This window comes from Hyphopichia burtonii (genome assembly GCF_001661395.1).
Source record: "Hyphopichia burtonii NRRL Y-1933 unplaced genomic scaffold HYPBUscaffold_3, whole genome shotgun sequence".
Classification (NCBI taxonomy): Eukaryota; Fungi; Ascomycota; class Pichiomycetes; order Serinales; family Debaryomycetaceae; genus Hyphopichia; species Hyphopichia burtonii.
In genome coordinates, this window is record NW_017963730.1 from 196,145 (window position 1) to 222,489 (window position 26,345).

The 26,345-nt window shown below is 36.4% G+C and overlaps 16 protein-coding genes across 16 annotated transcripts; 11 read left to right on the forward strand and 5 right to left on the reverse strand.

Moving 5' to 3' along the window:
* The first annotated feature begins 26 nt into the window (after positions 1 to 26).
* HYPBUDRAFT_152415 (uncharacterized protein) lies at positions 27 to 988 on the forward strand. Its single transcript, XM_020221007.1, has one exon. It carries the CDS (start codon positions 178 to 180, stop codon positions 970 to 972), a length of 795 nt encoding a protein of 264 aa, XP_020076566.1. The 5' UTR covers positions 27 to 177; the 3' UTR covers positions 973 to 988.
* A 90-nt stretch (positions 989 to 1,078) lies between these two features.
* On the forward strand, positions 1,079 to 3,028 carry HYPBUDRAFT_152416 (uncharacterized protein). The gene has a single exon (XM_020221008.1). The coding sequence runs from the start codon at positions 1,260 to 1,262 to the stop codon at positions 2,943 to 2,945; it is 1,686 nt and encodes a 561-aa protein (XP_020076567.1). The 5' UTR covers positions 1,079 to 1,259; the 3' UTR covers positions 2,946 to 3,028.
* Positions 3,029 to 3,119: 91 nt separating this feature from the next.
* On the forward strand, positions 3,120 to 4,307 carry HYPBUDRAFT_152419 (diacylglycerol/polyprenol kinase family protein). Its single transcript, XM_020221009.1, has one exon. It carries the CDS (start codon positions 3,171 to 3,173, stop codon positions 4,197 to 4,199), a length of 1,029 nt encoding a protein of 342 aa, XP_020076568.1. The 5' UTR covers positions 3,120 to 3,170; the 3' UTR covers positions 4,200 to 4,307.
* A 414-nt stretch (positions 4,308 to 4,721) lies between these two features.
* On the forward strand, positions 4,722 to 5,669 carry HYPBUDRAFT_152420 (diacylglycerol/polyprenol kinase family protein). The gene has a single exon (XM_020221010.1). The coding sequence runs from the start codon at positions 4,798 to 4,800 to the stop codon at positions 5,641 to 5,643; it is 846 nt and encodes a 281-aa protein (XP_020076569.1). The 5' UTR covers positions 4,722 to 4,797; the 3' UTR covers positions 5,644 to 5,669.
* Positions 5,670 to 6,132: 463 nt separating this feature from the next.
* Positions 6,133 to 8,772, forward strand: HYPBUDRAFT_107320 (mismatch repair ATPase; the record flags this gene model as incomplete). Its single annotated transcript, XM_020218543.1, has 1 exon — positions 6,133 to 8,772. One exon carries the CDS (start codon positions 6,133 to 6,135, stop codon positions 8,770 to 8,772), a length of 2,640 nt encoding a protein of 879 aa, XP_020076570.1.
* A 103-nt stretch (positions 8,773 to 8,875) lies between these two features.
* HYPBUDRAFT_196155 (Zn(II)2Cys6 transcription factor domain-containing protein) lies at positions 8,876 to 11,405 on the reverse strand. The gene has a single exon (XM_020222979.1). The coding sequence runs from the start codon at positions 11,238 to 11,240 to the stop codon at positions 8,979 to 8,981; it is 2,262 nt and encodes a 753-aa protein (XP_020076571.1). The 5' UTR covers positions 11,241 to 11,405; the 3' UTR covers positions 8,876 to 8,978.
* Positions 11,406 to 12,412: 1,007 nt separating this feature from the next.
* On the forward strand, positions 12,413 to 13,656 carry HYPBUDRAFT_196153 (uncharacterized protein). The gene has a single exon (XM_020222978.1). It carries the CDS (start codon positions 12,727 to 12,729, stop codon positions 13,489 to 13,491), a length of 765 nt encoding a protein of 254 aa, XP_020076572.1. The 5' UTR covers positions 12,413 to 12,726; the 3' UTR covers positions 13,492 to 13,656.
* Positions 13,657 to 13,822: 166 nt separating this feature from the next.
* On the reverse strand, positions 13,823 to 15,199 carry HYPBUDRAFT_106844 (uncharacterized protein; the record flags this gene model as incomplete). Its single annotated transcript, XM_020218511.1, has 2 exons — positions 13,823 to 14,544; positions 14,800 to 15,199. The coding sequence occupies 2 exons, from the start codon at positions 15,197 to 15,199 to the stop codon at positions 13,823 to 13,825; spliced, it is 1,122 nt and encodes a 373-aa protein (XP_020076573.1).
* Positions 15,200 to 15,497: 298 nt separating this feature from the next.
* HYPBUDRAFT_5376 (uncharacterized protein) lies at positions 15,498 to 16,373 on the forward strand (the record flags this gene model as incomplete). Its single annotated transcript, XM_020223499.1, has 1 exon — positions 15,498 to 16,373. The coding sequence occupies one exon, from the start codon at positions 15,498 to 15,500 to the stop codon at positions 16,371 to 16,373; it is 876 nt and encodes a 291-aa protein (XP_020076574.1).
* A 55-nt stretch (positions 16,374 to 16,428) lies between these two features.
* Positions 16,429 to 16,974, reverse strand: HYPBUDRAFT_147838 (uncharacterized protein; the record flags this gene model as incomplete). Its single annotated transcript, XM_020220083.1, has 1 exon — positions 16,429 to 16,974. One exon carries the CDS (start codon positions 16,972 to 16,974, stop codon positions 16,429 to 16,431), a length of 546 nt encoding a protein of 181 aa, XP_020076575.1.
* A 120-nt stretch (positions 16,975 to 17,094) lies between these two features.
* On the reverse strand, positions 17,095 to 18,000 carry HYPBUDRAFT_89739 (TFIIH complex subunit; the record flags this gene model as incomplete). The annotated part of the gene is made up of 1 exon (XM_020223853.1): positions 17,095 to 18,000. A coding segment is annotated over one exon (906 nt), but the record flags the coding sequence as incomplete, so codon positions are not given.
* A 701-nt stretch (positions 18,001 to 18,701) lies between these two features.
* Positions 18,702 to 19,433, forward strand: HYPBUDRAFT_100099 (glucose-induced degradation complex subunit; the record flags this gene model as incomplete). Its single annotated transcript, XM_020218057.1, has 1 exon — positions 18,702 to 19,433. A coding segment is annotated over one exon (732 nt), but the record flags the coding sequence as incomplete, so codon positions are not given.
* A 21-nt stretch (positions 19,434 to 19,454) lies between these two features.
* OPI3 (bifunctional phosphatidyl-N-methylethanolamine N-methyltransferase/phosphatidyl-N-dimethylethanolamine N-methyltransferase) lies at positions 19,455 to 20,069 on the reverse strand (the record flags this gene model as incomplete). Its single annotated transcript, XM_020218512.1, has 1 exon — positions 19,455 to 20,069. The coding sequence occupies one exon, from the start codon at positions 20,067 to 20,069 to the stop codon at positions 19,455 to 19,457; it is 615 nt and encodes a 204-aa protein (XP_020076578.1).
* Positions 20,070 to 20,333: 264 nt separating this feature from the next.
* Positions 20,334 to 21,575, forward strand: HYPBUDRAFT_92910 (uncharacterized protein; the record flags this gene model as incomplete). Its single annotated transcript, XM_020223902.1, has 1 exon — positions 20,334 to 21,575. A coding segment is annotated over one exon (1,242 nt), but the record flags the coding sequence as incomplete, so codon positions are not given.
* Positions 21,576 to 22,369: 794 nt separating this feature from the next.
* ZCF17 (Zcf17p) lies at positions 22,370 to 24,798 on the forward strand. Its single transcript, XM_020218531.1, has 2 exons — positions 22,370 to 24,655; positions 24,687 to 24,798. The coding sequence occupies exon 1, from the start codon at positions 22,486 to 22,488 to the stop codon at positions 24,586 to 24,588; it is 2,103 nt and encodes a 700-aa protein (XP_020076580.1). The 5' UTR covers positions 22,370 to 22,485; the 3' UTR covers positions 24,589 to 24,655; positions 24,687 to 24,798.
* Positions 24,799 to 24,983: 185 nt separating this feature from the next.
* On the forward strand, positions 24,984 to 26,003 carry HYPBUDRAFT_10722 (exosome non-catalytic core subunit; the record flags this gene model as incomplete). The annotated part of the gene is made up of 1 exon (XM_020218532.1): positions 24,984 to 26,003. Exon 1 carries the CDS (start codon positions 25,114 to 25,116, stop codon positions 25,999 to 26,001), a length of 888 nt encoding a protein of 295 aa, XP_020076581.1. The 5' UTR covers positions 24,984 to 25,113.
* Positions 26,004 to 26,345: the final 342 nt, after the last annotated feature.

Below are 26,345 nucleotides of genomic sequence, written 5' to 3' on the forward strand. Positions count from 1 at the left end.
CAGAGTAAAGTACAGATGATAAGATCCTTAATTTCTAAGCCATCAGGCGTATCTCGGACAAGAAGCATTAGGGTACTTAGCTCTTTGCAAATAAGGTCATTTCAATCATCTCAATGGAGGAATCATGAAAACCCATTGGGTCTTCCAAAATTGAAGAAGGATAAAAATGCCCCAGAAATGCCCCGTATGTCAAAGGGGTTACCTATTAAGCAGAAAATTCCAGGTGTGAACAAAATAGTATTAGTATCATCGGCAAAGGGAGGAGTTGGGAAGTCCACTGTCTCAATAAATGTTGCATTATCATTACAAAAACTTGGTAAAAAAGTCGGTATTCTTGATGTAGATCTATTTGGACCCTCAATTCCAAAACTCTTAAACCTTTCGGGGGAGCCCCGGATATCAGAGAACGGGAAACTCTTACCCTTGAGTAACTATGGACTTGAATCAATGTCAATGGGCTACTTAATCAAACCGGAAAATCCAGTTGTATGGAGAGGATTAATGGTAATGAAGGCATTACAACAATTGCTATTTGAAGTTCAGTGGTCTAACCTAGACTACTTGGTCGTCGACATGCCTCCTGGAACTGGTGATACCCAGCTCACCATCAGTCAACAACTAAAAGTCAATGGTGCAATTATAGTGACAACCCCTCAAGACATTGCATTGATTGACGCAGTTAAGGGAATAGCCATGTTCAATAAGGTTGACATACCACTCTTGGGCTTGGTACAGAACATGAGCCACTACATCTGTCCTAATTGCCACCACGAATCTCATATATTTGGAAGTAAAGGTGCCGAAAGGGAAGCTAAAAACCACGATTTAGAAATACTTGGATCTATTCCCTTGAACGAAGAGATTTGTACCCAGTCCGACGCCGGTAAGCCTGTTGTTGTCAGTTCTCCAGACTCTCCAATATCAGATCCATACGTTGATATAGCTAGAAAGGTCTTGAACCAATTGGAATAATCCATCAAGAGATCAAGATGTATGGGTTTATCCTATATTTGTGTTTTTTTTTTTTTTTTTTTTTTGATTTGGTCGCAAACTTAGCAACAAATGAACATCATTTGCAGCAATATCCAAATATGGTATCGAGAATAATTTTGCAGTAACTTTTATAAGTACAATTTATAGCTATGGTTTTATTAAATTATAAGTATCCAAGTTTTCTTTTCATTTTGAGTTTCACCTTTCCCTATGTTTTTCCACTAAATGTAAATGCCTCGATATTTAAAGAGTACGATGGCAGCAGCATGCAGAAACTCCAGGATCATATCAAGATTCTTCGAGAGGTATTGACATTGCAAGATGATTCTGAGAAAATACAATCGTTTAAGCAGTTGTTTCGGCCAGTACCGGCTTCAATTAATACCACTTTATTATTGGAATCGCAAACAATGAATCCACCGGAAAGCACAGCACCTGAGCCAACTACGGAAATAGTGATGCCAAGTGACAGTTCCATTGCAGTTGAGGAAAGATTTTCTGACGCTCAGGCTCGATTGATGACTGAACTAGAAACAGCATCGTCAAGCGAAATGAAACCCAACTGGGTGACTCAAACGGTTACACGTTATATATCCGGTGCACCCAGCTCCACTCTGACTGCTTATCAAGAGTCAATTGCCCATGTCACCAGTGATCACCGAAACGTTGTATCTGTCGAGCAATATAATAACCTCATTAGATTGCTAGAACAGATTCAAAAAGGCATGAGCAGAAAGCAAGAACCCAATCCTACTGAGATAAACGTGCCAGATGGGAGAAAAGAAATGATAGCGAAGGAAACTGAACAATGGCGAAAGATTGAACAAGAAAGGGAAGAACAAAAAATGCTAGAAAAATTACAAAGGGAAAAAGAAGAACAACTTTTAATTCAAGAGGCTCAATTACGAAAGCAAGAAGAAGAACAAAAGATGCAACTTGAAAAAGAAATCCATAGAAGGGTTTGGGAAGAGTTGAATAAATTGAACATCCAACTGGCCATAGAGAAGATTGTGAACTCTAACAAAGATGAGAACCCCGGAACACTGACTACTCAAATACCATCACAGTCCGAGACACCAATCACTTCGCTGATTTCACACGAACCAACAGTAAGTGCATTCTCCCAAACTGTCTCAACAAGTGTATTGCAAGCGAGGCCAAAATCGGGGGCCATTAAAAACATATTAAACCAAAAGGGACCTTCTTATCGAGTATCACTCAAACCGCAGTTCAATTATCACGACAGAGACCCCAAACTAGGCCCGGGGCAATCTTTGATTTACGCCAAACCCAAAGAGGCTCCTGATTTGGAACCCATCAAGAGCGACAATTCAACCAGTTCAGTTGAATACGGCTCGTATCCTACAACGTTGACTGAAGAGCCAATACATGGACATGGTGGGCTTGAGAAGCTCTCTGGTGAAGATACCCTTGAGTACCTCCAAAGAATATATCCCGAGTTAAGCAAGATAATTGGCCAGGGATCTAATATAGAAGCTACGTATGCCAATATTTCATCCAGTTCCCCAATATTACAAGAACCGAAAGAGACCGATCCAACAAATATCCTTCACATGCCCAAAGATATACAAAAGCAGCACAATCCATTTTCCACCTTTAATTCAAAAGAAGACTTACGAAACTCCTACTTGAAGGAGCAAAACAAAAAAGGCATGCGCAAATCAAACATTGAGCAAGCAGCAGTCTCCCATAGTATGGCTACAAGTACGAAACCCAATTTCATGGACATAGAAAAAGAGTTTGGTTCACTCGATAAATCGCCAAAGGACAGTCATCGCAAACGGAAACCCCATAAGAAGCCCTCGCGTCGGTTGTTTGGCATCAAAGTCAAGGAAAGCAGTGCAGTTCCATCGGTCCCTTCCTTGGCCTCGTCCCCTTCGTCGATGGTGGCTGCGATTGTGCTTGTTGGTGCTTGCCTCTTTCTCTTATAAGTTGTATATTCGTTTGATTAAATGCTGATTTACGAATTGGTTAAATTTCGTAGTTACGCACAACGTTTTTTGTTTTTTTTTTTTTTTTGTCTTTTTTTTTTCGTTTTGTTAGCGAAATCATCCTCTTTGTTGTTTTTTCTGATGATTTCTTTAATCATCTCTTCTGATCCCCGTCTTCCTTATACTGTCAACCCCTTATAAATCGTCAGTAGAAGCAGAGCCATTATGAGTGTATCGCAGCCTCAAACGCCACGCAAATCCAAAGCCGGTGGTTCCATTGCCAGTGGAAGCAAAAGCTTACAGGGGACCCCGAAGTCAATTAAAAGAAGAACCGTTTTGGATCCAAACAGTTCATACATCGAAGAAGAAGACGAGACGTATGTGTTCAACGAGAGTACGGTCAACACCTCTGAGGCAGATTTAGATGATTATTCGGAGATTCTTGAGGAGGAATTAGATCTTGATACCGATGAAGGCAATCAGCTTGCTAGAGACAAGCAAGCTATACCGGAAGCTGGTGATAACCCCACCGATAATTCAACAGAAGTAGAACAAAAACAACCGAGTAGACTTCGTGAGTTTTTAGTCAAACATGAAATAATTAGAAAAGGATTACATGCATCCATTGGACCGTTTACTTTATGGATGTACACTCTTGGAATCAACCAAAAACAGTTTATACCCCCTTTACTGCTTTTGTTTATAGTGATTTTCATTCAAGATTACATTCGTTTGCACAATCCTCAACTCAATGCCAAAATCGTTAAAACCTGGTGGTTCCTTATTCGCGAATCGGAAGTTAACAGTTATAACGGAGTTTTATGGTACCTTCTGGGACTTGTGCTTGTCTTTTGTTTTGCTCCCAAAGATGTTAGTTTGATGAGTGTGTTATTGTTGAGTTGGGCCGACACTGCTGCTTCCACTTTTGGCAGACAGTATGGCAAATACACTCCAAAGATCCTTCCTGGCAAGTCCTTAGCTGGGACGTTTGCTAGTTTTGTAACCGGGGTCTTGAGCTGTTATCTTGTGTATGCATATTTCATCCCAGTCTATAATGAAAAAGTTAATGTTCCCGGTGATATTTATTGGTCTGTCCAGCTGAGTAACTTGAACTTACATTACTTTGCCATCTTAAGTGGAATTGTTGCTGGTGCTTCGGAATTAGTAACTTTCTATAACATGGACGACAATTTTTCAATCCCAGTCTTGAGTGGTGTCTTTCTCTATGGTGCAGTTCGCTACTTCCATGTTTGATTCATTTTTGTTCCCCAAGCATCCCTTTATTTATTAGACCTGAAATACTAAAGAAAAAGTAATAGAAAAAACCAGATTTAAAAAAACATGAAAAATTGAAAAAAAAAATCCTTAAAAAAACATAACACCAGTGAAGCAGGAGAAATGGAGAGAATTATAGGTTGTTGTCATATGAATATTCGACTTACACCAATATTAACAACTTGCCAATATATGTATATGAAATTTTGCGTTTGTAGATGTTTTTTTTTTCTCATATGGGAAACTTCTCCATTCACCGACTTAATTGTGGGGTTATACCTTCTCTCAGTAGCCAAAACAAGTTAAAGCCATGCCAGTGACCAAAGCCTTGACTGATGCACGGCTGGTGGGCAGCTGCCGGCCTTGCATTGCAGTTTGCCTGTCAGATCATCTGATTGGTTCGGATAACTCTCCAACAATAAGCTTATAATGGTTTGTAGTATTCCAAGACAAATTGCGATAGCTTATTTTTGTATTTTATGTCCTAATAAAGGAAAAGTCTTTCAACGAGAAATTCAAAATATAAATATGTTGGATTCTCTTATATGAACTTTTAATAATAGTGGTCGGGGACATAATGACATCGGTTTCAGGTACCCATGTCAGACGGTTGACACGAAGTCAAGCAGCTCTTCTCAAGAAGCAAGATTACAATTATGAAATAAGTACTGCTAGCGATACCGACTCTGACTGCTCAGATGGACCTCCTGATGAGACCCCCCGACTGTGGTCTCAGTGGTATGATGTGATAAATGCTAAGCATGAGGTCCCCCGTAAGTTGTTCCATTCAGTTACGGGGGTTTTCTCGATTTGGTTATACGTTAATGGGTACAACGCAGCTATCTTCACCAAACCTTTCATTATGGTTGGATCCTTCATGCTCGTGGTGGAGCTTTTACGTTTCCGATATCAGAAGGTGAATCTAATGGTGTTTAAACTATTCGGGTTCATGATGAGGGAATCCGAACACCAAACCTATAATGGAACTTTATATTTCTTATTTGGGCTTATCTTAACCACCGCATCCTTACCAAAGGACTTGTGTCTCATGACAAACATGCTTCTTAGCTGGGCTGATACCTCGGCTTCGATTGTGGGGAGAGAATGGGGGAAGTATACCGTTAGTCTCAAGAGAGGTAAGTCTTTGGCCGGTTCCATTGCAAGCTTTGTGACGGGGGTATTTGTTTGTTATTTGCAGTACGCCTATCTCATTCCAAAATACCACCACTTGGTAGATTCCCCTGGTGAAGTTCTGTGGTCCCCTGAATCATCTAAGTTAAGTATTCATGTTTTCGCTGCTGCTACTGGCTTGATCGCTAGCGTTTCCGAGTTTATTGATTTGTGGGGGCTCGATGATAACTTCACCATTCCAACCTTGAGTGGCTTGTTTTTATATACTCTCTTGTATTCAACAAGATTATAGTACAGTTCATTATACAGATATTCAAGTAGTATGAGTTTATGTAGCACTCTGATTCAGCCGTACTGTTAAAATTGAACGCGTCCATTTGAAAGAAAAAAAAAAAAAAAAAGATTTTGGAAGAAATTGGGTTATTTTGAAAAATTATCTGATCTGATATCTGTTGATCTGTCAGTAACTAGCACAATGACTCCAACTAGTGCTAGGAAAATACGATGTCATATAGGTTACCTCCAGCTCCTACTAAGTAGGAGCTTCTATAAATCCTCATGTCTAAACTTACCTAAAAAATCCAAGATCCTTCAAAATCCTTCACTATCGACCGCTTCATCAAGCTCGAGTATCATTAATCCAAGATTCATAGCGCCACACTCGCCGGAGTCTAGATTGGAGTCCGCACTAGAGCCAACTTTGGAGCCCTCTTTGGAACTACCTGACTGGGATAGGGGTGGTCGTAAAGAAAATGAATCGTTGACTCCTTTATATGCGTCGATGAGAAAGTTAATCGACGCTAATCCCGAAAGCGTTTGCTTAATTCAGGTTGGTAGTTTTTACGAATTGTATTTCGAACAAGCTTTGACCTTTGGTCCCAAACTTAATCTAAAAGTCGCCACTAGAAAGACATCATCTTACGCGGTTCCTATGGCGGGATTTCCAACTTTCAATCTACAAAGATTCGTTAAAACCTTAGTTCAGGATTTAGAAGTCAACGTGGCCATTATCGATCAATATCCCAATATCAATAACGAATCAAGCTCAAATATTATTCATCGGAAAATCTCCCGTATCATTTCGCCCGGAACTTTGGTTGATGAAAGCTTCTTGAACTACAACCAAAACAACTATTTGGCTGCAATATATTTACCGGCAAACTGTACTAAAGTTCCAGCTGATCCTGATTTACCGGTTGGAATCTCCTGGATCGATATTTCTGTTGGTGAATTTTACGTTCAACAAACTACTTTATCTGAAGTGATGACTGATATATCTCGTATTAACCCCAGCGAAATTGTCTTGTCAAAAGATTTCCAACAAGATGGTTTGATAATGGGTAAATGGTGTCCTGATTTACAAGAATTGAAAAAATACATCTTGAGGTACCATAAAACAGCCTATAAAGACTATAAACTTCGATTTAAATCTTCCATTCAAGCTACCAGAAAATACTTGGAAAATCTTTCGCAAAGAGAAGAAGCCGCAATGAACATGATCTTATCTTATATAAACGTTAACTTACCAGAAAGTACTCCGTCAATAGACGTTCCTGTTCAATATTGGAATGAGAAGTGCTTACAAATGGATCCAAGAACTCGTGAAGCTTTAGAGCTTACTGAAAGACAGACTAGTGGCTCTAGTTCAGTGGTTGGCTCGCTTCTTACCACTATTAAACGTACAGTAACTCCTTCGGGAACGCGTTTACTTACCCAATGGATAAAGTCACCTATTCTAGACGTCGAGGAACTACGTAGAAGACAAGCCTTCGTGACTTTATTTAAGGATAATACTTACATTCGTTTGCATTTGAGAAATCAACTCTCAAAAATAGGAGATTTTATACGATCAATTCAACATTTGTCCTTTGGAACTGGTCATTCAGTTAATCAACTACATAGCATTGCCGAAAGTTTGGTCAAACTAAAGGAAATTGAAGATTTCTTGCAATATGAAATGCAGAATTTAAATTCGAAAGAGTTGAATTGCTTCTTGAAAGATTTCAAAATCCCAATAGAAATTGCCCACGAAATTCAAAATACTCTTCATATAGAATACGAAGAACTCGATCCAGTTGCTGATTTGAATGAAAATGAACCAGATCTAGGAACATTAGAAAAAAGTCAAGACTTCCCAGATAGTGGCTCATATAGTAATAATGGTATTGAAAGATATAAAATAGCCCCTAAAACTCCTGAATCAAATGAACCAAGTTTCCTTTTTGCAATAAAGCGAGACCATACAGATGAACTCAGTAAACTTCACGATGAATTTGACTCGCTCAAATTGCAAGAGAAAATACTCATTGAAGGTTTACAAGATCAAATATACAACGAAATTGACCCCAAGGTCAATATTGTTAAAAAATCTCAACACGGAAAGTTTGCTAATGTCATCCATATTTCAGGTAAGAAGTCCCTGATTGACTTAATAAACACCATGCTCGAAGATGATATCAGGGAGAAACGAAAGGCTTCAGTAATATATTCTCCAAGAAATTGGACCGACTTACAGTGGTCGCTCGTAAGTAAAACCGAACAAATCAACAGAATTGAAACAGAAATAATTATCGATCTCCGTAATAAAGTATTAGACAAAGTCACTGATATTCGAAAGGCTAGCAAAATGGTTGACTTTTTAGATATCACTTCTTCTTTCGCAGTATTGGCTCACGAATATAATCTTGTCTGTCCCCGTCTAGTGAAAACACCTCAAATAAAGATCTCTGATGGTAGACATATAGTTGTTGAAGCTGGTTTGAAATCTGCTGGTCAAATGTTCACACCAAATGACATCAACATCGGAAATGATGGAAAATTATGGGTAATCTCAGGGCCTAACATGGGTGGTAAAAGTACTTATTTAAGACAAAACGCTTTGATTGTAATACTAGCTCAAATTGGATCTTTTGTTCCTGCTCAAAAAGCAAGTCTCGGGATTGTCGACAAGATATTTACCAGGATAGGTGCTTCTGATGACCTTTTCAGTGATTTAAGTACCTTCATGGTGGAAATGGTTGAAACCAGTAATATCTTGAAAAATGCAACATCTCGGTCATTGGCAATTGTCGACGAGGTGGGTCGTGGTACCAGTGGTAAAGAAGGGTTGTCGATTGCATACGCAACACTTGTTCACTTACTAACTGTGAATAAATGTCGTTCATTATTTGCAACTCATTTTGGAAAAGAACTCGAGAACCTTCTATCAATTGATACAATGAATCAAGATAAAATAAGATATTACCGTACTAGGGTCATAAAAACCCCCAAAAAAGATGACTCTATGGACTTCATCATCGATCACAAACTAGAACCGGGTATCAGTGAAAGATCTTATGCTTTTGAAGTAGCAAAGCTTGCTGGTTTTCCCTCACATGCCCTAAAAGATGCTAGCCGAGCACTATGTTTATTGAATGAGTAGGTTCAATAGATAAACTTTCCTACAGACAAAAACTTTCGAATCATATCACATTTGCATTAAACCTTTACGTATGTAGGTAAGATAATATATACATATATTCACATACTTGTGAACTAGCGTATATAAAACGTTCATTATTCTGATAAGTAAATTTTGTTACTTGCAAATAATTTCGCACCCATTTCATGATAACTTGGATAATCACCTCAGTAAATTGGGTATGCCTCGACCGAGTACTTGTAATCACTTTCGTCGAAAACATCGGTTTTGCTTTCCTTACCTATAGCTTGTCTTTTTTTATGTCTTTCAATTGACGCCTCCCTATTCTTTCGGAGTCTATCCAATGCATGTAAGGCGCTACCAGTACAAAGTTCAAGCATTCCTTGAAAATATAATTCTAATTTTTCAAAATCATCGAGGTTGTCGGTTAAATCTGAACACATTCTAAAAGTGAGCTGATTCATTACAATTTTAAAATTAAAAAGATGTTTCACCAAATAATAATTTTGACTTTCTTTCAAAACATTTTCGGGTTTGTAATTTGGACTTGACTTTGGTTTGAGGAAGTACATAGTTTCCATGCACTTATTGATTGTTTCTTTAATCATTGGGTGTCTCTTAGGTAAATAAAGAAGACCAGGAGTGGTCAATACTTTTAAATATAACGCGTACGTGTGTACCCGTTGAGAAGCATCACATGTCGAAATATAAAAGGATCTTCCATTTTCATCCCAATCTTTTTCATAAGCACCATCGGGAAGGATTAGTTTATCTGCATAATCTGGATAGTTGGGATGACCAGGACTATTTTCGGGGATCATGAACCTAGGTGATCCTGTCATCAAGGGAACAACTTGCTGTCTAGAGGCCTTTTCTAGTAAACTCATAAAATTCCATACTTCGGAAGGCGAAACTTGATTGTAGTTAGAATCATCCGTTCCCGCAGCCTTTTTGGCTAGTAGGACTAATTCCTCTATACAATTGACAAGCTCTTCTGATAATGATAAATATAGATTAAAACCCGACAGTGTCATGGTCTTTGGCGTCAATATCCCCATTTTCTGTAATGCAGCTACATTCTGAGGATTCTTATCAAAACCAACGTGACAAGGATCAAGAAATACACCACGCTCAAGGTTCACTTCCCTTAATTTATTTGGAGGCAAGGCTAGCTTTGATAGCCAATCATAATTGAAAAACAAAAGTTTTGCAAGTGTTATCCCAGGTGAATCAACCGTATCTTTTCCACCATCTTGCTGTTTGATTTTTTTATATTTGATTAGCAAATCTCTAGCTCCATTTAAATGTGACGTCCACGAGTCTGAAACGTTATCCAAATCCAAACAAGCAACGTCTGCAAATATCATTGCCAAAACAATAACCGTTAAAACCAAACCTTCTATACTTCTCAAGAAATGTTTGTTATTTTTTAAATCGGAAAATGCAACCACCAACAATTTCATGCAAATCGTTATATACTTCCTCAGGTATGCATCGTGATGTTTATCACCAGTCATGTTATACTTACAAGAGGCACCTAATGCGACTGTAGCATAGGTTAAATATTTGAAGTATACCATATACTCTAGTAAAATGCGAATAACTTTATCATCTTCCACTGAAGTTCCAAAAGGGTATATATAAAACGCCAATGGAGAATAGGTTATGTCTTTTAAATATCCTATTTCTACTTCGTTCAATTTGTATATTTGAATAATTTTTTCGATCAAATCTAGATTTGTCCTTTTTTCAGCTTCTTGTTTATTGGTTTTAGGTGAATTACCACTTATTAGAGGCAGTTTTTCTCTCCAAAAAGAATTAGAGTCGAATTCTGCAACTCCAGGGTTAGGGTTTTGAATATATGGCTCGATATCGAGATCTTTGAAGAGTGAGTCTGCGTCGTCCGCATTTAAAATGATATTCGAGTGGAAAGGTTTGAGTGAATTGTCAGAAAAGTTTTTGATATTAGTATCAAATACATTAAAGTCAGCCAAACCATGAACTAAATTATTTGCATCATCCCAGATGTTATCAAATGATAATAAATCGTCATTATTCGAGTTAGTTAATGAGCCCTTGATTATTGGGCTCTTCCCATACACATGCTCATCTTCTAAAGAAGTTGCAGTTGGAATTTGATCCTGAGAAGGAGCTCCAAAACTAGTTGAGGAAGAGTCTGATTCTGGAGAAGCATTAGAGCTAATTTGCCGAAGAATTTTGTCTTTGACATCAGCAAAATCATTGGTGAAACTATTAGCATTCACCTGTTGAAATCTGACTGTATTTTTGCTTCTTGGTTTCCTTGGTTTTTTAGGGGCATCTTTACTTGGATAAACACAGGGTATTTCAATTCTTAGACAATTTCCACAGCTTTTTTCACTCAACTCATCACACTTGATCTTCCGACGTTTACATTCATAGCACCCATTCCTACTATATTTCCTTTTCTTTATTGGGTTAAGTGACATCTTGATTTCATGGAGCCTGAAACACCTACAAAAGCTGTCTTCAAATTTAAATAGATAACCAGCAATTCAATACCTAACTATCTTAAGTCTATGCTTTATATCGCAAATATTTGTAAGTAATGGTTCTCTCTTGTGCCTCAAAATTTATTCACCTTCAATGGTACAGACAACAAAAGCGTCGAAGCCGAATATCGATGTTGAAATAGTAAATGAACTTTTTCTTACAGCTGAAGACGAAAAAAACAAAAAAAAAAACTCCACGCGGAATTTGATTCAATCTCTCATATATTAGAAAAACAACTATGTATGACTAGTTCAATGAGACAGCAAGCTGGTCAAGCCGTGGACAGTTTGGGTGGTGCTTTGGATCTAAGCGTTGTGCTAGTGAAATACGTTTGGGAAGAATATTTAGAGTTGGTTGGCAACCAGTATTCATAGATTGCCATAGCAAAGCGATGGACGATCAATGCAAATCCAAGCCTGAGAAGCCCATCTTCTGAAGGATCTGCAATATACTGGAACTTATCAATTGTTTCTCACAAAGTCAGTGCTACGGTATAGGAAACGGTCCAATTGTACCATATGTATCAGGTAGAGCGAAACATTCTCTTGTTTAACAATTTTGGGATATGGATCTGGATCGGTGAAGATCTGACCAACCCTTCAAAAACGGCTTTCTACTACTTTTATCTAAATCCAGTGCTGAATCCACCCAAAGTATTTGGCATGTCAACAGAGCCGAACTCATCCCTTTGTATCTGACTATTTTAAGGAACAATATGGGGGGGCAGGCAGAGATAGCTTCACTGCCAATGACGTCGTATAATTCCAGTGTTTGAGGTATTCTGAGTAAAGTCATTTAGTTACGGAATCCGCTTATGAACTCATTAATTCGAGTCCAATAAAGATAACGGTTAAGATGATAACTGTAGTGACTCGGGCTCGTTATATTTTTTGCAAATCTCGCTTCATTCTTGATAACAGCCATGTGTGACATGAGCCCATTGACTACGCTGATCATATAGACTCGGTTATCGAAGGCTATCACGAACATGTCATTTAATGGAGTCAGTCATCGGTGGAAAGCGTGGTTGTTGCATACAAAAAGGGAAGGTTCGCAGGAAATGAACCCGTACATTTGTCGATAACGGCTGTCATTAGACTTATTCAGCTGATGGAGTTGATTTACCGAAGGCGACCCCCGAACTGGGAGTAGGTCTAAACAATATGGAGCAGATATTCAGTCCAATTGAAATGATGTACCATGACAAGAAGGAATTTGCCCGTGGCTATAACTATATAAATAGAGACGAATCCCTCCCTCAAGAAAAGTCTATTACTTATACTAAACAGTTACGTCCATTACTTATACTAAACAGTTACGTCCATTACTTATACCAAAAAGTTACGTCTAACTAAGTATAGTAAAGAAAGCATCTGTTTAAGTTTTTCATACGTTAAGGGATCATACTAAGATAGTTCTTTAATGGCTGAAACTGGATTCTGGCAAAGTACTCTAAGCAAATTTACAGTTAGTCTTGTTAATCCGACCGCCCATTCATCCGCCTACAACATACCTAATGCTTTTCTTGGTGACATACTTGAAAGCTCGATCCTTATTCAGAATGCCCTGACTGGAAACTCTCATGAGGACGAATTGAATTCCAGTTCGGAAGAGATAAAATGCCTTGGGCATTCACTTGAAACAAAGTTGGCTAACCCTGATACGAAATTATTTGTCTTAGACAGCCAAAAGTATATAATCAGCTTGAATCCATCAATAATCAATTCTGTTTTAATGGCATTAAAGCAATTCCGGATGCGTGCCCATTTCAAAGAAGTATTTGAAATTAAATTCAATTCTATCCTTTTCAAACTTAATTTACAATCGTTCGCATACCTATTTGAATCCACTATTCTTCCCCTTGGCTACAGTTTTGCTCAACTCAGCGAAAACTACTACGACAACCTTGGTGCTTTAAACACTTACTTGATTATCTTTGGCACTCAATTTATTACTTCGCAGCTGAAAAATTGGTTTTTTTTTGCAATCCTTCTGGGGGTTTATACCCAAGCAAGGCCAATGATTATCCAGTTAGGTAAATTGTTTGAGAAATTGATTCTCACCTCATATTTCACAATGGGTGTTGCGACTTTTGGACTCCTATCTATAAGTCCAGACTCCTTGATCAAATTCTTCAAGAATTGCCTTGTTATTGTGCTTGTTAGTGTTTCGTTGTATCTGGTTTAGTATTCGCATTTCTCTTTCTGGTTGAGAAACTCCGAGTTTCAGTAGTTAGGATAAGCTTTGAAACAAAGGGAATCCATTACCAATTTTGAATTTAATTGAACTTTTAGAACCCCTAAAGACCCTCTCAATTTGGGAAATACCGGAATCCTTGAATGGAGGGCCCCGGGTCTCTGAAAAGCTTTCTATGACGTTTATCTTTATACTATTGTTTTAATGATTTTATGTATAGTTTTAGTCTTGTATTTTTTGTGTCTTTTTAATCTTGTTTGTTATGAATTAATGTATTCACTATGCTATATACGGTATGTAATGTTCTGAAAACTGACTAGTCTTATCGGTATCTAAACTTATTTTGTAATGGAGAATGGAAAGAAGAGTTTATGTTTTTTGAACGAACCAAGGTACCATCGTCAAAACTATTGGGGGATTCCAATCTAGTAGCACTGGGAGTATCCATACCACCTTGGTAATAAGATTGATTTGCTTGTAGTTTTTCATTCTGCTCCTTATATTGTGATAGAAGTTGCTCTTGATCATACAATCTAGACTCTAAAGAGTTGATTTTATTTGTTTCTGATTCTTGATTCATATAAGTAGAATGACGATAATCACCGAAAACCCTATTGGTGAAGAAAAAAGTTATTAGAACATGAAATGTCATTAAGAAAAGAGATTTCCAACTAATTGGCTTTAAGAAACCATTGATGATATCAGCAAAAGTTTCAGCAGTAACCTTTGACTTACCAATCAATTGAGGATCTCTGTTCATACATTTCCCCCACATTGTACATGTTTTCTCTAAAGCAGGCACTCTAACATTACCATTTTCAATTGAGCACTTATTTCTAAAATATTCTCTTGAGCAAAGGGAGATTTCATGTAACGCATCCATGGTATACATTTCAATTTTTTGATTAATATCAGATCTGACTGTCTTTACAAATATGAATATTAAGTAAGCAAGTAAAGAAATCAGCGAAATGTTAAGAAAAAGTTGTACATAAAGCGATAAAACGTAAGGAATTTTGGGATCAGTAACCAATCTATTAAAAACTTTAAGTATTCCATCATAATATTTAGTTTCATTATTATTTTCATTATTCGTTTCATTGTTTTGTTGATCAAATGTTTTTGAATTGCTGAAGGAGCTTCCTAAAACATTAGGATGTTTTTCAGCAGTTAAATTGATATATTCATCATCATCATCGTCATCATTTGGTTCAATATTTGCTTCAGCTTCCTCATAAAATCCTTCACTCAGAATGACTTTGGCTTTATTCTTATCCAAATTAAATTTTTTACTTCTACCTCTTAATACTTGAGGTGGTGGTGAAGGAGTAACATCATCATCACTAAGATAATCATTTCTATAAGATAATATCTCTTTAGTTGGTGAAAAAATTACTCTCGCACCTTTCACTGGATTGATTTCGCCATTATTTGTGGTTGCAATTCTTAATCCTGGGTGTTTTTTGAGTAAAGATTCCGAGACTGATGCCAAAGTAGCTGAACTATTTTGGTTATCACTTTTATTGGGACTATTTTTCAATATAGAGTGAAGTTTCTTCTTTTCTCCTCCCTGGCTATTGACATCACTATTACTCGATGGAGTGGATCCATGCTTTTCGAATGCCTCGATTGGAATCTCAGACAAGTCTCCTTCATCCAAGACTTGAACATCGTTAATGGGTGTAGAAACTGACTTCATACCATGTTTGTTAATCGGTGAATGGGTTTGACCATTCGAAAACGACATGCCAAATGAAAAGGACTGATCCGCCATAGAAACGGATTACAAAGATCTTGGTCAATTGGATTTACTAAGGCCTTTTTCAAAGGAACCTTTAAGAACAAGTTGTGATGATGAAGAAAGAGAAAAAAAATTTAAAAAAAGATCAAAAGGTACAAAGGTCTGTCTATACAAATTGTGTGCAGGTGTTTTTTTTTTTTTAACTGGAGTGAAAAATCTAGTAGCAGCCATAAATAGCTGAACACTGGCTAACAGAATGACAAGAAACCTTCGTAGTGTCATCCAGTCGTTTAAGTACGATGGTGGAGAGGAAACAAAGACAAAAGCAGTGGGGATAACTCGAAATGCATCGACATCGGCTGGAAAAAATCGAATCAATAAAGCAAATTCTAAGAAGAAACTTGACCTAGAAGAGAAACAATACCGTGATTTGGCGCCGTCGATTAAGCAGGACTTAAGTCTATTGTTTATTGGTTATAACCCAGGATTAGAGTCATCGATACAACAACATCATTATGCACATTTCACCAACTTATTTTACAAGTTGCTTAATCAGTCAGAGGTATTAATTAAAGTATTGAAAAGTAACCAAGCAAATTTGAACCAGCTATTGAAAGAAGATGAACTATTTCAAGAGTTGGTTGAAGACCCACTCACATTCAAGACAAGGGTTAAGCCGGTGCATGACTTTGACTTGATCAAGTATGACATTGGGTTCACTGACTTAGTTTTGCGTTGCACCCGAACAGCCCAAGAACTATCAATGAAGGAAAAATTGGAAAATGTTCCTAGATTGCTTAGTGAGTTTAAAGAAAGCAAGACAAAGCACTTGGTGTTCATAGGGAAAGGAATATGGGAAATCATTGTGAAATATATGTGTCAAGTATTAAATATTAGTAAATTTAAATTGACTAAAGAGAATTTTGTATGGGGGTTGCAAAATGAAAAGCTGTGTTCAGATTTGCAATACAGGAAGATAATTGCAAAGATGACTGAATTATGTGAATGTGATAACAGGATATATGTATTCCCGAACACCTCAGGTTTAGTTACATCGTTAACTTACCATGAAAAATTACAGCTATGGAATAACTTGGGTAATGATATATTAACAGGAGAACTAAAGAAATAAATAAGGTAAGAGAAAAGGGGGTAAAAAGTCTATGTATAAGGAATTAGAGGAGATTTCACCTCCAGATTTTATAAAAAACACCATTAATGTCATTATTAAATTTCGATTGGTTTTCTTCATTCACTTGGTCGCCAAATTGACCGAAATTCTTAACAAATAATTGATCAATGACTCTTCTGATTTGTTGGCATTGTTTTTCGTTATAGCAGTCGTCGTAATATAATTTTTTCAATCCTTCTTTTTGAATCTTCATGCATTCCATTGATAATTTGATTTCTTCATTACAGTGATTGGCCTCGGTGAAGGACCAACCTCTTAAACACTCGTGAACTTTTTGTTGTAATTCTGCACAATTTATCCCAACAACCTTCTTCGCCGACTCTGCTCTTTTATAATTATCAAACTGGTATGAATAATCAGGATTGGTCTTTTCATGTTGGTATAAAACTTGATTTACTCTATTCTGATGGGGAGAAACTTCGTGGGCTCCTTCAAGCTTACGGTCGGGGTTTTTCTCTTCGAAAAAACCTTGCAAATGCTCGGGAAGCTCCTTGGTGATTTCGGAAGTGTCCTTCCCCTTGTCTGAAGTAAAAGGCCACATTATCTAATGCTTTTGTAGTTGTTCATTAATCGTTACTAAATACTTTTCAAAATATATGAAAGAAAGAGAAAAAAATCAATTTCGACCCGTACACTACCACCTTTTAGCAGTTTATATGGAACTTCTGTCCAAGATACCTTCGAAAAGTCTACCTATTTCTACTTCAAATAGATTCAGGAGGTCTTGTGCTTGTCTGCTAGAAGGATTGGAGGTTTCTGAAGCCACTTTGTTTAGTTTTAGTCTGATTGGATCGATTTTGGAGATGATCATCATTCTTAACCTAGAAGTAATGGACAACAAACGAACCAATTCCGTACTGCTGATTTTTTCAACTTTGGTAGTTCCTTCTAAAGTGTACCCGTCGATCAAGAAGGATAATCTGACATCCAATGATTGTAGGAATGTGAAAAGTTTAAGAAATTTAATATTATTTTCTTTTGAAAGAAGAGTAGGGGAGTTAATTTCAATCAAATGATGCAAATCGTAATGAGAAACGTAGTCTTCTAAGTCGTGGACAATCTTGATAAGGTAATGATCCTGACCAAATAATTTGGATCCTTTATCAATCGAGTACCAAATAAGATCAATGACCTGGTTTAGATCTTGAGCCAACTGGAAGATAGAATAAATCTCGATGTTATCCATATTGGCGATGTTCTTGATGAATTTTCTTTGGATCTGTAACAATTCGCCGTCAACGTAGTTGACAAATTTGCTCTGTTGCAGTTCACTGGCATTATTGGAAGACTTCCTATCGAAATCAAGCTTGAGTATTTCATATGCGGTATCAAATGGAATAGAATACGACTGTAAGTCTATCTTGACGTCTTCAAAGTCTTCAAAGTTTTCGTCGTCGTTATTCCCGCCACCAGCATCATCCTTAGCCATTTTATCATCACCATCATCGTCATCATCGTATAGTTCTGGATTTAGATCAAGGTCTGCTGCCGCGGTCTGGGGCAACGAATGATCCGGCAATCGAGTCTCTTGGTTGGCCGCAGGATGTGGAGGAGTTACTGGCGAGTCCGTTGGTCTTGACATGTTTCAAAATACTCAATCACTATTGGATTAGCTAACGGTTAGTTGATTAAACCGATAATCGCTTTCTTCAGCCATTTTTTGGTAGCGCGCGCCATACAAATTTTGGGGGAAAATCTCATCAGATAAGAAGCAGACAAAACTACCCAGGGGGTTTTTTTGATTTGTAGTTAGGCTATTGCTATAGGGTATAGACGGTATAGACGGTATTAGTTAGGTATAGCTGGTTGTTATACCGAGTGTATGTGTGAGTTTTTTTCTTCATCTTTAATAGAAATTATTTGATAGGAAACATCGATAATATATTTGCTACATACAATAGATAAGACATGCCGGTGACAGAAGCTAATAAGAATCCAGATGATTTAAAACATGGAAGCGAGAATAGAGTAAATAAGGAAATTAGGAGGGGCAAGCTTGCCGATTTGAATGGATTTTATCGGAGTCAGAAGGAGGCTAATGCTACAGTATTGAATTTACGTACTCCAATATCAAAGAATGCAAGATTGAATGTATATCAGACATCAAGTAACCCTGGGAGTGAAATCGAAGATGAAAGTGATGATGAGGACCGCCAAATTGATCAACAAGATAGTAATCGAATAAAAAGAAATCATAAGCTTGAGATTGCAAGGAGTCCAACTGGGAACAAGTATAGAGACTATTTAAGTTTATATTCTAAGGTTAGTGCTAAAGAATATCAATCGATGAATAGAATGACCAAAATACCCAAGTTGATCAATGAATATTTAAAGCCAAATGCAAAATATATTGGACAACAACAATCGGGTTCACATAAATATCATATTGAGGTTGAATTTAAGACGATCGATTTGATTGACTCATTAGTTACTGGGTTCTTACAAATCAAGGGGTTGACTGATGATCATCCCGTGATAACCACATGTTTTAAAGGAGAAATCATTAACAATCCATTGAATCGGTATGAATGGGGTAACGAATCAATGAATAAGTATAGTAAAGATGTGATTAAGAAATACTCATTTATAACGGAAAATGATAAATGGGGGTCATTTATTGAAAATGATTTAATTCATTGGAAAAAATTAACTGAAAATCAGGAATTGAATAACGAAGAATTAAAATTGAAATTAGAAAAAATACAGAATGGTCAAGAAGATAACCAATTCATATATATGAGATGGAAAGAAGAGTTTTTATTACCCGATTCCAGAATCAAGCAAATAAGTGGTGCATCATTCGAAGGTTTTTATTATATTGTATTAAACATTGGAGGAGGATCCAAAGATAATGAAAGTAATAGTGGTAATAAGAAATTTTATTCGAGTGTATCACCGGGGTCAATAAGCGGGTTATATTATCATATAGCTAGTGATAAGTTTCAATCATTAAGTCTTCGACATATTGAAGATCATGGAAAATCAAATATTTTTGAATTTACTTAAATATCTATATAAAATCTATAAATCTTTTTTTTCATAAATATCACGATTTTCATAAATAAAAGCCGTGAATGGTTCTTCAAATAAAAGAGCTATTTTATACATGATGAAGACAAATAAACTAACCAAAATACCCATTGGTTTAGCATACCATAATGCAGTGGCTAAAAAGCAAAGAGTACTACCATTATACATTGGATTATTATCAATGTTAAATGGGAATCCTTCCACTCTTTCCTTCATCAAAATCCCAAAATAATCTCCTAAATAAGTACCAGTAACACCTAAAGCATACATTGAAGAAAGCACCAAAATATTACCAAAGGAAAATAATAAAATTGCTAAGGATTTAACAATTGTATTATCCAACCAAGGTTCATAAGTAGGCTGATTTAAAAGAGCACCATGATAAATGGAATCTCTATAAATACCCAATGAGAAAATCGTAGCAGCTAATAAATAACATCCTCTATAAGGAGAACCAGTTAATTTAGTTAAAAAATGATTTTTAAATTCTAATCTGGCCACAATATTCCAAAAAATTGGGTTGAAAGAGATGGTTACAATTGCATAAGCAATTTCCGGATTGAAGTCCAAGTATTGCAAGTATTTAGAGTAATCAATTGAAGACATTTTTGCTTAATTGAATCAGAAGTTATTTGAAAAACTTTTGGTTCTAATTGTCTTTATATACTTATTGGGTGCAACTTGCAAATTGCATGTGAAAGGGGGCGAGCCTGGCGGGCCCGCGCACGACCGTGAGTTGTTAAGTAGAAACTATGAACTAGTGAAACCAAATAGTAGAAACTATGAACTAGTGAAACCAAATAGTAAAAACCAACTACTTAATCCAATTAGTAAGACCAACTACTAAAAGCAACTAGTAGATAGATAATGATCAGGGAAAGAATCACTATACTCAATCCCGGGAGCAGCCATGAAGGATTCATCGAGGAGGTTGATGGAACGCACTTAAAGTTGAGTGGAACCGGGACGGTTGAAAGAAAAATCACTGGGGAATATAAGCTACCAGACTCGATTAAACAAGTGAGAATTCAAATGAAAAGACAGCAGGTTGACAGTCGGGTGTTCCAGTATGAGTTTGGATCAGGATTGCATATCTCGGTGGTGCCCAATACGCGGGACGAAGAGGTTTTCCACCAAGAAATGAATGATTTTTTAGACCTGATTGGGCTCCCAGGATCAGATGAATGGATAATGTCGTACAATTCGTTATACTACCACACGCCCGAGGTGCGCGATTGGACGCTTGAAGAGTATGGTATTGGCCGCGAAAGCGCCATTGACATCAACTGGAGTAATGGGCAAGTTGTTATTAAAACGCTTAACGATCAGGCGGCAAAAGAGTACCAGCAAGAGACTGGGGTTAAAAAGGAGATTGGGGTTTTTTTAATCGATGACGAGATCAGCACCAAAGACGACTTAGTATTGAGTGGGGTCAGAATCGAATTAATGGGACAGGAAGATTATATTCATCGGACATTATTTCATATCAAACCACGAATTCGCAAGATTGGTGAAAGTAACGTTGCCCTCGTTAGCAACGGGATGCATCCCAAGCTCCAAACCAATTATGAGCACAAGCAGGACCTTGACCAGGACGTTGATTTGGACAGTTGCCAAAAATATCAGTACATGACAATCCCCAAAGAGTTTTTCCTTGACAAATACCAAATCGGGAATAGCCAACTAGTGGTTAGTTTTGGAAACCTGGATCTCGAAAAACCAAGCTATCTTATCAAAGAATGGGGCACGGAACTCTTATTGCAAGTCCCAAACCAATTGGCAAATGAACTTGAAATTCATTCAAGGTATCAAACCCCGAACAGTCTTGGTAAAACCACAATTTCTTTCAACAAACCCATCAATTTCATTGCATGCGATTTGGCCAAAGACGAAGAATACCTCTTACAAAACAACCCCTTTGATAATAAACTAAGCATCGGAGCCAATTTCGATAAGCTCTTCACCAATAAAACCGTCTTCTACCTATTTGATCAGCCCCACGATCAACTACAAGTGGACATCCCCAACGCCAGACCCACCAACGTTGATCTTATCACCTTGTCAGTCTTGTTTGTGGGAGTGCTCATTATCCTCAAAAAGCTTTTGCTGAAAAATAAACTCAAACTCGAATAACCCGTATCTGTATAGTAACTAGTTAATTCGATAATAGGGCTATCTTCCAACTTTGACGTGCGGATATGTACCACCCTTTTGGGCGGTCGGATTGTGTCATTTCGGTCCAACCGTCAGTCACTTTTCCCACCGCAATGCGCCCTCGAATCTCCTCTTCGGATATACCTACGTAAGACAATGCTATCCATATCCAATCCTCCCATTAGTAATATCACTCCACCGACTATAACGGCTACGCCTACCCCTGCTAATTGACTGTGCTGTAGGCTTGCACCAACTCCACAGTATAAACATTGTAAGTGCACTAAGTATACATCAATACCGTAAGTATGCCGTAAGTATGCCGTAAGTATGCCGTAAGTTTACAGTAAGTTTACAGTAAGTAATGATACAGTGATGAAGTAGTACAAGCATGTACAATAGGGAGGATATCAGTCCAATAATTGTGGCCGTCGTGGTCGTGGTCGTGGTCGTGAAGCATCCTTTCGTAGTGGTACGTCCGTTCGAGCCAATAACAATCACAGATTTGGCAAAAAATATTTTAATAAGTCATCAAATACGATTTTTCAGCTGAACAAAAGTCGCAGTAAGTTTAAGCGACCACTGGCCACCTTGAACAACGTCCTACCAGCATAATTTACCCAACATGTACTCGAATACGTAATAGTAATTTCATACTTATCCAGTAGACACTCTTATTGCTAGGTTCTTTTGTTTTGGGTGCTGAAGAAAAGAAATTCGGTATCTTCTCAAAGAGAGAAAAAAAAAAATAGGTAAAAATAAAAAAAAGAAAAGAAAGCCAGTTGGAAGACGTAAATAGGTATAAAAAAAAAAACGATTTCCCTTAAACTATCAAGATACGAAGTTTCCAGATTACTATTAGTGGGAAATGGCAGCAAATAAGATTGAAAAAGCGTCTTCTACCCGTAGAAGACATACTAACTCCAAATTGGGATGCACCAACTGTAAAAGGAAGAAGATTAGATGTGATGAAAACTTACCCAACTGTGAAAACTGTTCTAGAGGGAAGAAAGAAGTGTGCTCGTACTTGAGTTTATCAAGCAGTGAGATTAATAGAATCAAGATTACCCATTCGTTGAGAAACAGCCAGAATAAGTTGTTGAATTTAAATTATCGCTTACCAACATCATCAAATGAAAAATTAGATTATGCTGACGAAAAATCAAGTAGTGTCTTGGAATTCAAATTTGAATTAACCAAATTGCCTTTGAAGATTCCTTCGATCCCATATCCACCGGTCCAGTTCAATAACTTAACCATTAACGATTTTGATGCTGACTTTAAAGTAATTAGTTCGACTCCGGAACCGAAAACAAATTTGCCAAATTCAACTAAAGGAGGCAGTTTCTCCAGGCTTGATTACCAGAGAATGAATAAGAAACGAGTGATGGACTTGCCCAACGTTAAGGTGCCACCCGAATTGAACTACCATGTTGTTCAAGCAAAATATAATTTGGTGGATTATTTGATTGATTTCATTAATCAATTGCCTAATTGGGCAAGAACAAACGATTATGATTTAATATGGGAATCGCTCAATACATTATCTAGGGTTATCATCTTGAACCAATTCAAAATGAAAACCCAGTACCAGCCGGATCAAATACTTAATTTGAATGAGTTTGAAAAAACTTGTTTTGAGAAACACGCAGCAGCCATACTAAAATTAACTAATGAATCAAATAATTTCACCAGCGATATAAACTATAATCATGAAAAAACCCATTTGAATAGTTACTCGTGTTGCTTTATCAACTTCACCAGTATCTTGTTAAATTTTTCAATCGATACTTATTATCAAACATCTAAGAAACTATACGAAATTTTTAATAATTACTCAAATTACTTACAAGTGAATAATTTGAAACCACTGAAAATTTTCCAATTCATGGTTAATAATCTACAATATAATATGATGAGTATAAACATCCCTTCGTATTACCCTCAATTCTTAATTGAATTATCTTCAAATTTAGAAAACTTATCAATCATTTATAAAAAACAATCAACCGACCAAAAATTCTTCAATAATGATTCATTAAACAAATATTATTTCAAATTAAACTTGCAATACAATAATTTATCAAATTTCATTAAATTTGATATAATCCCAATCATTTTCGATAAAAGAAACGAATCAAATATATCAATTTATTCTCCTAGTATCATTTATTCTATTTTGAAAAAATGGTTAAGTATCTTCCCCTCAGAAGCAATGAACTTTAATGAAAAATTAGTCCCCATGAATCAATCAATAGATGGTCAATTTTTATCCGATTTATCAATAACCTTATACAATTATTATCACAATATCTCGATCATCCTCGATACAATTTTCCCATCTTGTAAATACTTATTTTCAGTTAGCTGCATGACTCCATTCACTAAATTACCCCCAAATATCCATTATAAGAATTCAAATCATGAAAATTGGTTCGTTCCAAATTCAACTACCGGCTACATGAAATGTAACGATTACTTAATTAAACATAATTATTATATTATTAGAATCGGGACTTTTTTCCAAAACCGTTACAAGTTCTACCAAAATCATGTCATTTGGAAAAACCCTTATAATAAAGATTTATCCTCAATAAGATCAAAACCAAGGTACATGAAAAACGTCTTGGAGATCCCAATTCGTTTATTCAATCAAACCATTATCAGACCAGAACACTATCCAATTAGAATCCACTCGCATTACGATATCTTATTAAGAGATCCAAAAGTTAACTCGATCTTCACCAGAGTTGACGAAAATATGGATCAAAACCTATACACCTCCAATTTAGAAACAATTGACTTCTTCAATAAAAACTCCTCGACTGACTTTGACTATAACAACAACTTATTGGTAAAAGATTACAAACCAATGGAAACAATCCAAGTCCCAAGTGAAGTCGATTTGCATTTCAAAGATTTGAAAAGTTATTACGAAGATAGAACCTTGATCATAAAAGAATCTCTCTAACCTCCATCATCTACCTCTACAGCTACCCTAACCTCCATCATCTACCTCTACAGCTACCCTAACCTCCATCATCTACCTCTACAGCTACTCTAACCAATGTCAATCGATGTTAATCGATCATTCTAATCAAGTATATAATGATAAATGAATAATGAAACAAAACACCAGTACACCACGGTAATGACATCATAAACAAATGGAAAAAAATACTCCTTTTAACCTCAAGAAAGTGTCAATTCGATGAGCTTAAAAGTTTGTTTCGACTGTATTTCTAACAAAATCCCCCATTTCCATCGCCCATTAAACCTATAAACATCATTAAACCATAAAAGTAAAACTACTCCAAGGACCAACTCGTAGTTACTTCGTGATAGTTAATTTTGTGTGTGTAGTGACTATTTTCAAAAGGAAAAAAGAGAAAAACAAAAAAAAAAAACAACCACCGAAAATTTTTTTAAAATCTCATCAAAAGATATCAGTAGAGATATCAGTAGAAGTATCAAGATAGGCAAGGAGTGAAAGAGCATGGATAGCAGGTTAATAATACCAGGTGATTCTATCGACCAAGAAAACACCAATGGGAATAATGAAAGATCAAATAAAACCACGATTGGACCAGGCATTTATAAAACTCCTCAAGAACAAGATATTATACCAACACAATCAGGAATACTAAAATCGAATTCCAGTAATAATAATCGATTAATCTATATTGAATCAAATCCAAAAAGATATATACCTCAAATAAATGATTTTGTTATTGGGATTATAACTGGGATTTATGGAGATTTTTACAAAATTCAATTACAGGATTTTAGTCCAGCAGTTCAATTATCAATGTACTCATTTCCAAATGCAACTAAGAAGAACAGACCAAATTTAAAAATTGGACAAGCAGTTTATGCTAGAATTGCAAATTGTAATAAAGAAATAGACGTTGAATTAGATTGTAATGGATCAGGTTTTGGTTTATTAGATGAATCAGGTTATATTTTCGATATTAATTTGAATTTTGCCAGAGAATTGCTTTTCAACGAAAATTCCATTTTCCTTAATAAATTAAGTACTAAATGCTCATACGAAATTGCTATCGGTATAAATGGTAAAATTTGGTTGAAATGTGGAGATGGTATCAAAACTAATAAAGACGATGATGAAGAAGAAAATTCCACCATTGATGAAGATTTGGAAGCTGCTGAAATTGCAGCTGAACATGATGATATCGATGGCTATAACATTTCAATGTCTAAAAAGAAGAAAAATGATGAAGAAAAAATTAAAAAGGATAATAGTTCTTTAGTTAAAGATTTGAAAAGAACTTTGGCTGCTTCAAGATTTTTAAATATTTGTCAAAAAATTAACTTGGATCAAGTTGATGATGAATTAAATGCTGCTTTTAGAAATATTGAATAGTTATTTATAATGATTGCATTTAAAAGTTTGTTTATATTGTTTTTGTTTTATAGATTTTATATATTAATGATCATATCTTGGTGTAGTGTACAATTAAACCCCCTTTTGTTGAAATTTGGTCAATATCTTGTCAAATTTCCAGCATAAATGGTTGTAAATCTCTACTGCTGTGTCCTTCTACATCAGAGGCCAAAGATGTATCTCGTATTGCGACTGACAGTATCAAAGCGAGTCACTAACTAAACCAGTGACAGTAACTAAACTGTAGTCCTCTTCAGCTCATCCCATGTAGTTCATTTAGTGCTAGTTTTCGCAATTACATCACCAAAAAGGCATCGAGTCCA

What these genes read in the sequence shown, in the direction of transcription:
- HYPBUDRAFT_196153 (XM_020222978.1), top strand. Translation starts at nt 12,727, where the DNA reads ATGGCTGAAACTGGATTCTGGCAAAGTACTCTAAGCAAATTTACAGTT.
- ZCF17 (XM_020218531.1), top strand. Translation starts at nt 22,486, where the DNA reads ATGGCAGCAAATAAGATTGAAAAAGCGTCTTCTACCCGTAGAAGACAT.
- HYPBUDRAFT_196155 (XM_020222979.1), bottom strand. Translation starts at nt 11,240, where the DNA reads ATGTCACTTAACCCAATAAAGAAAAGGAAATATAGTAGGAATGGGTGC.
- HYPBUDRAFT_152415 (XM_020221007.1), top strand. Translation starts at nt 178, where the DNA reads ATGCCCCGTATGTCAAAGGGGTTACCTATTAAGCAGAAAATTCCAGGT.
- HYPBUDRAFT_152419 (XM_020221009.1), top strand. Translation starts at nt 3,171, where the DNA reads ATGAGTGTATCGCAGCCTCAAACGCCACGCAAATCCAAAGCCGGTGGT.
- HYPBUDRAFT_152420 (XM_020221010.1), top strand. Translation starts at nt 4,798, where the DNA reads ATGACATCGGTTTCAGGTACCCATGTCAGACGGTTGACACGAAGTCAA.
- HYPBUDRAFT_152416 (XM_020221008.1), top strand. Translation starts at nt 1,260, where the DNA reads ATGCAGAAACTCCAGGATCATATCAAGATTCTTCGAGAGGTATTGACA.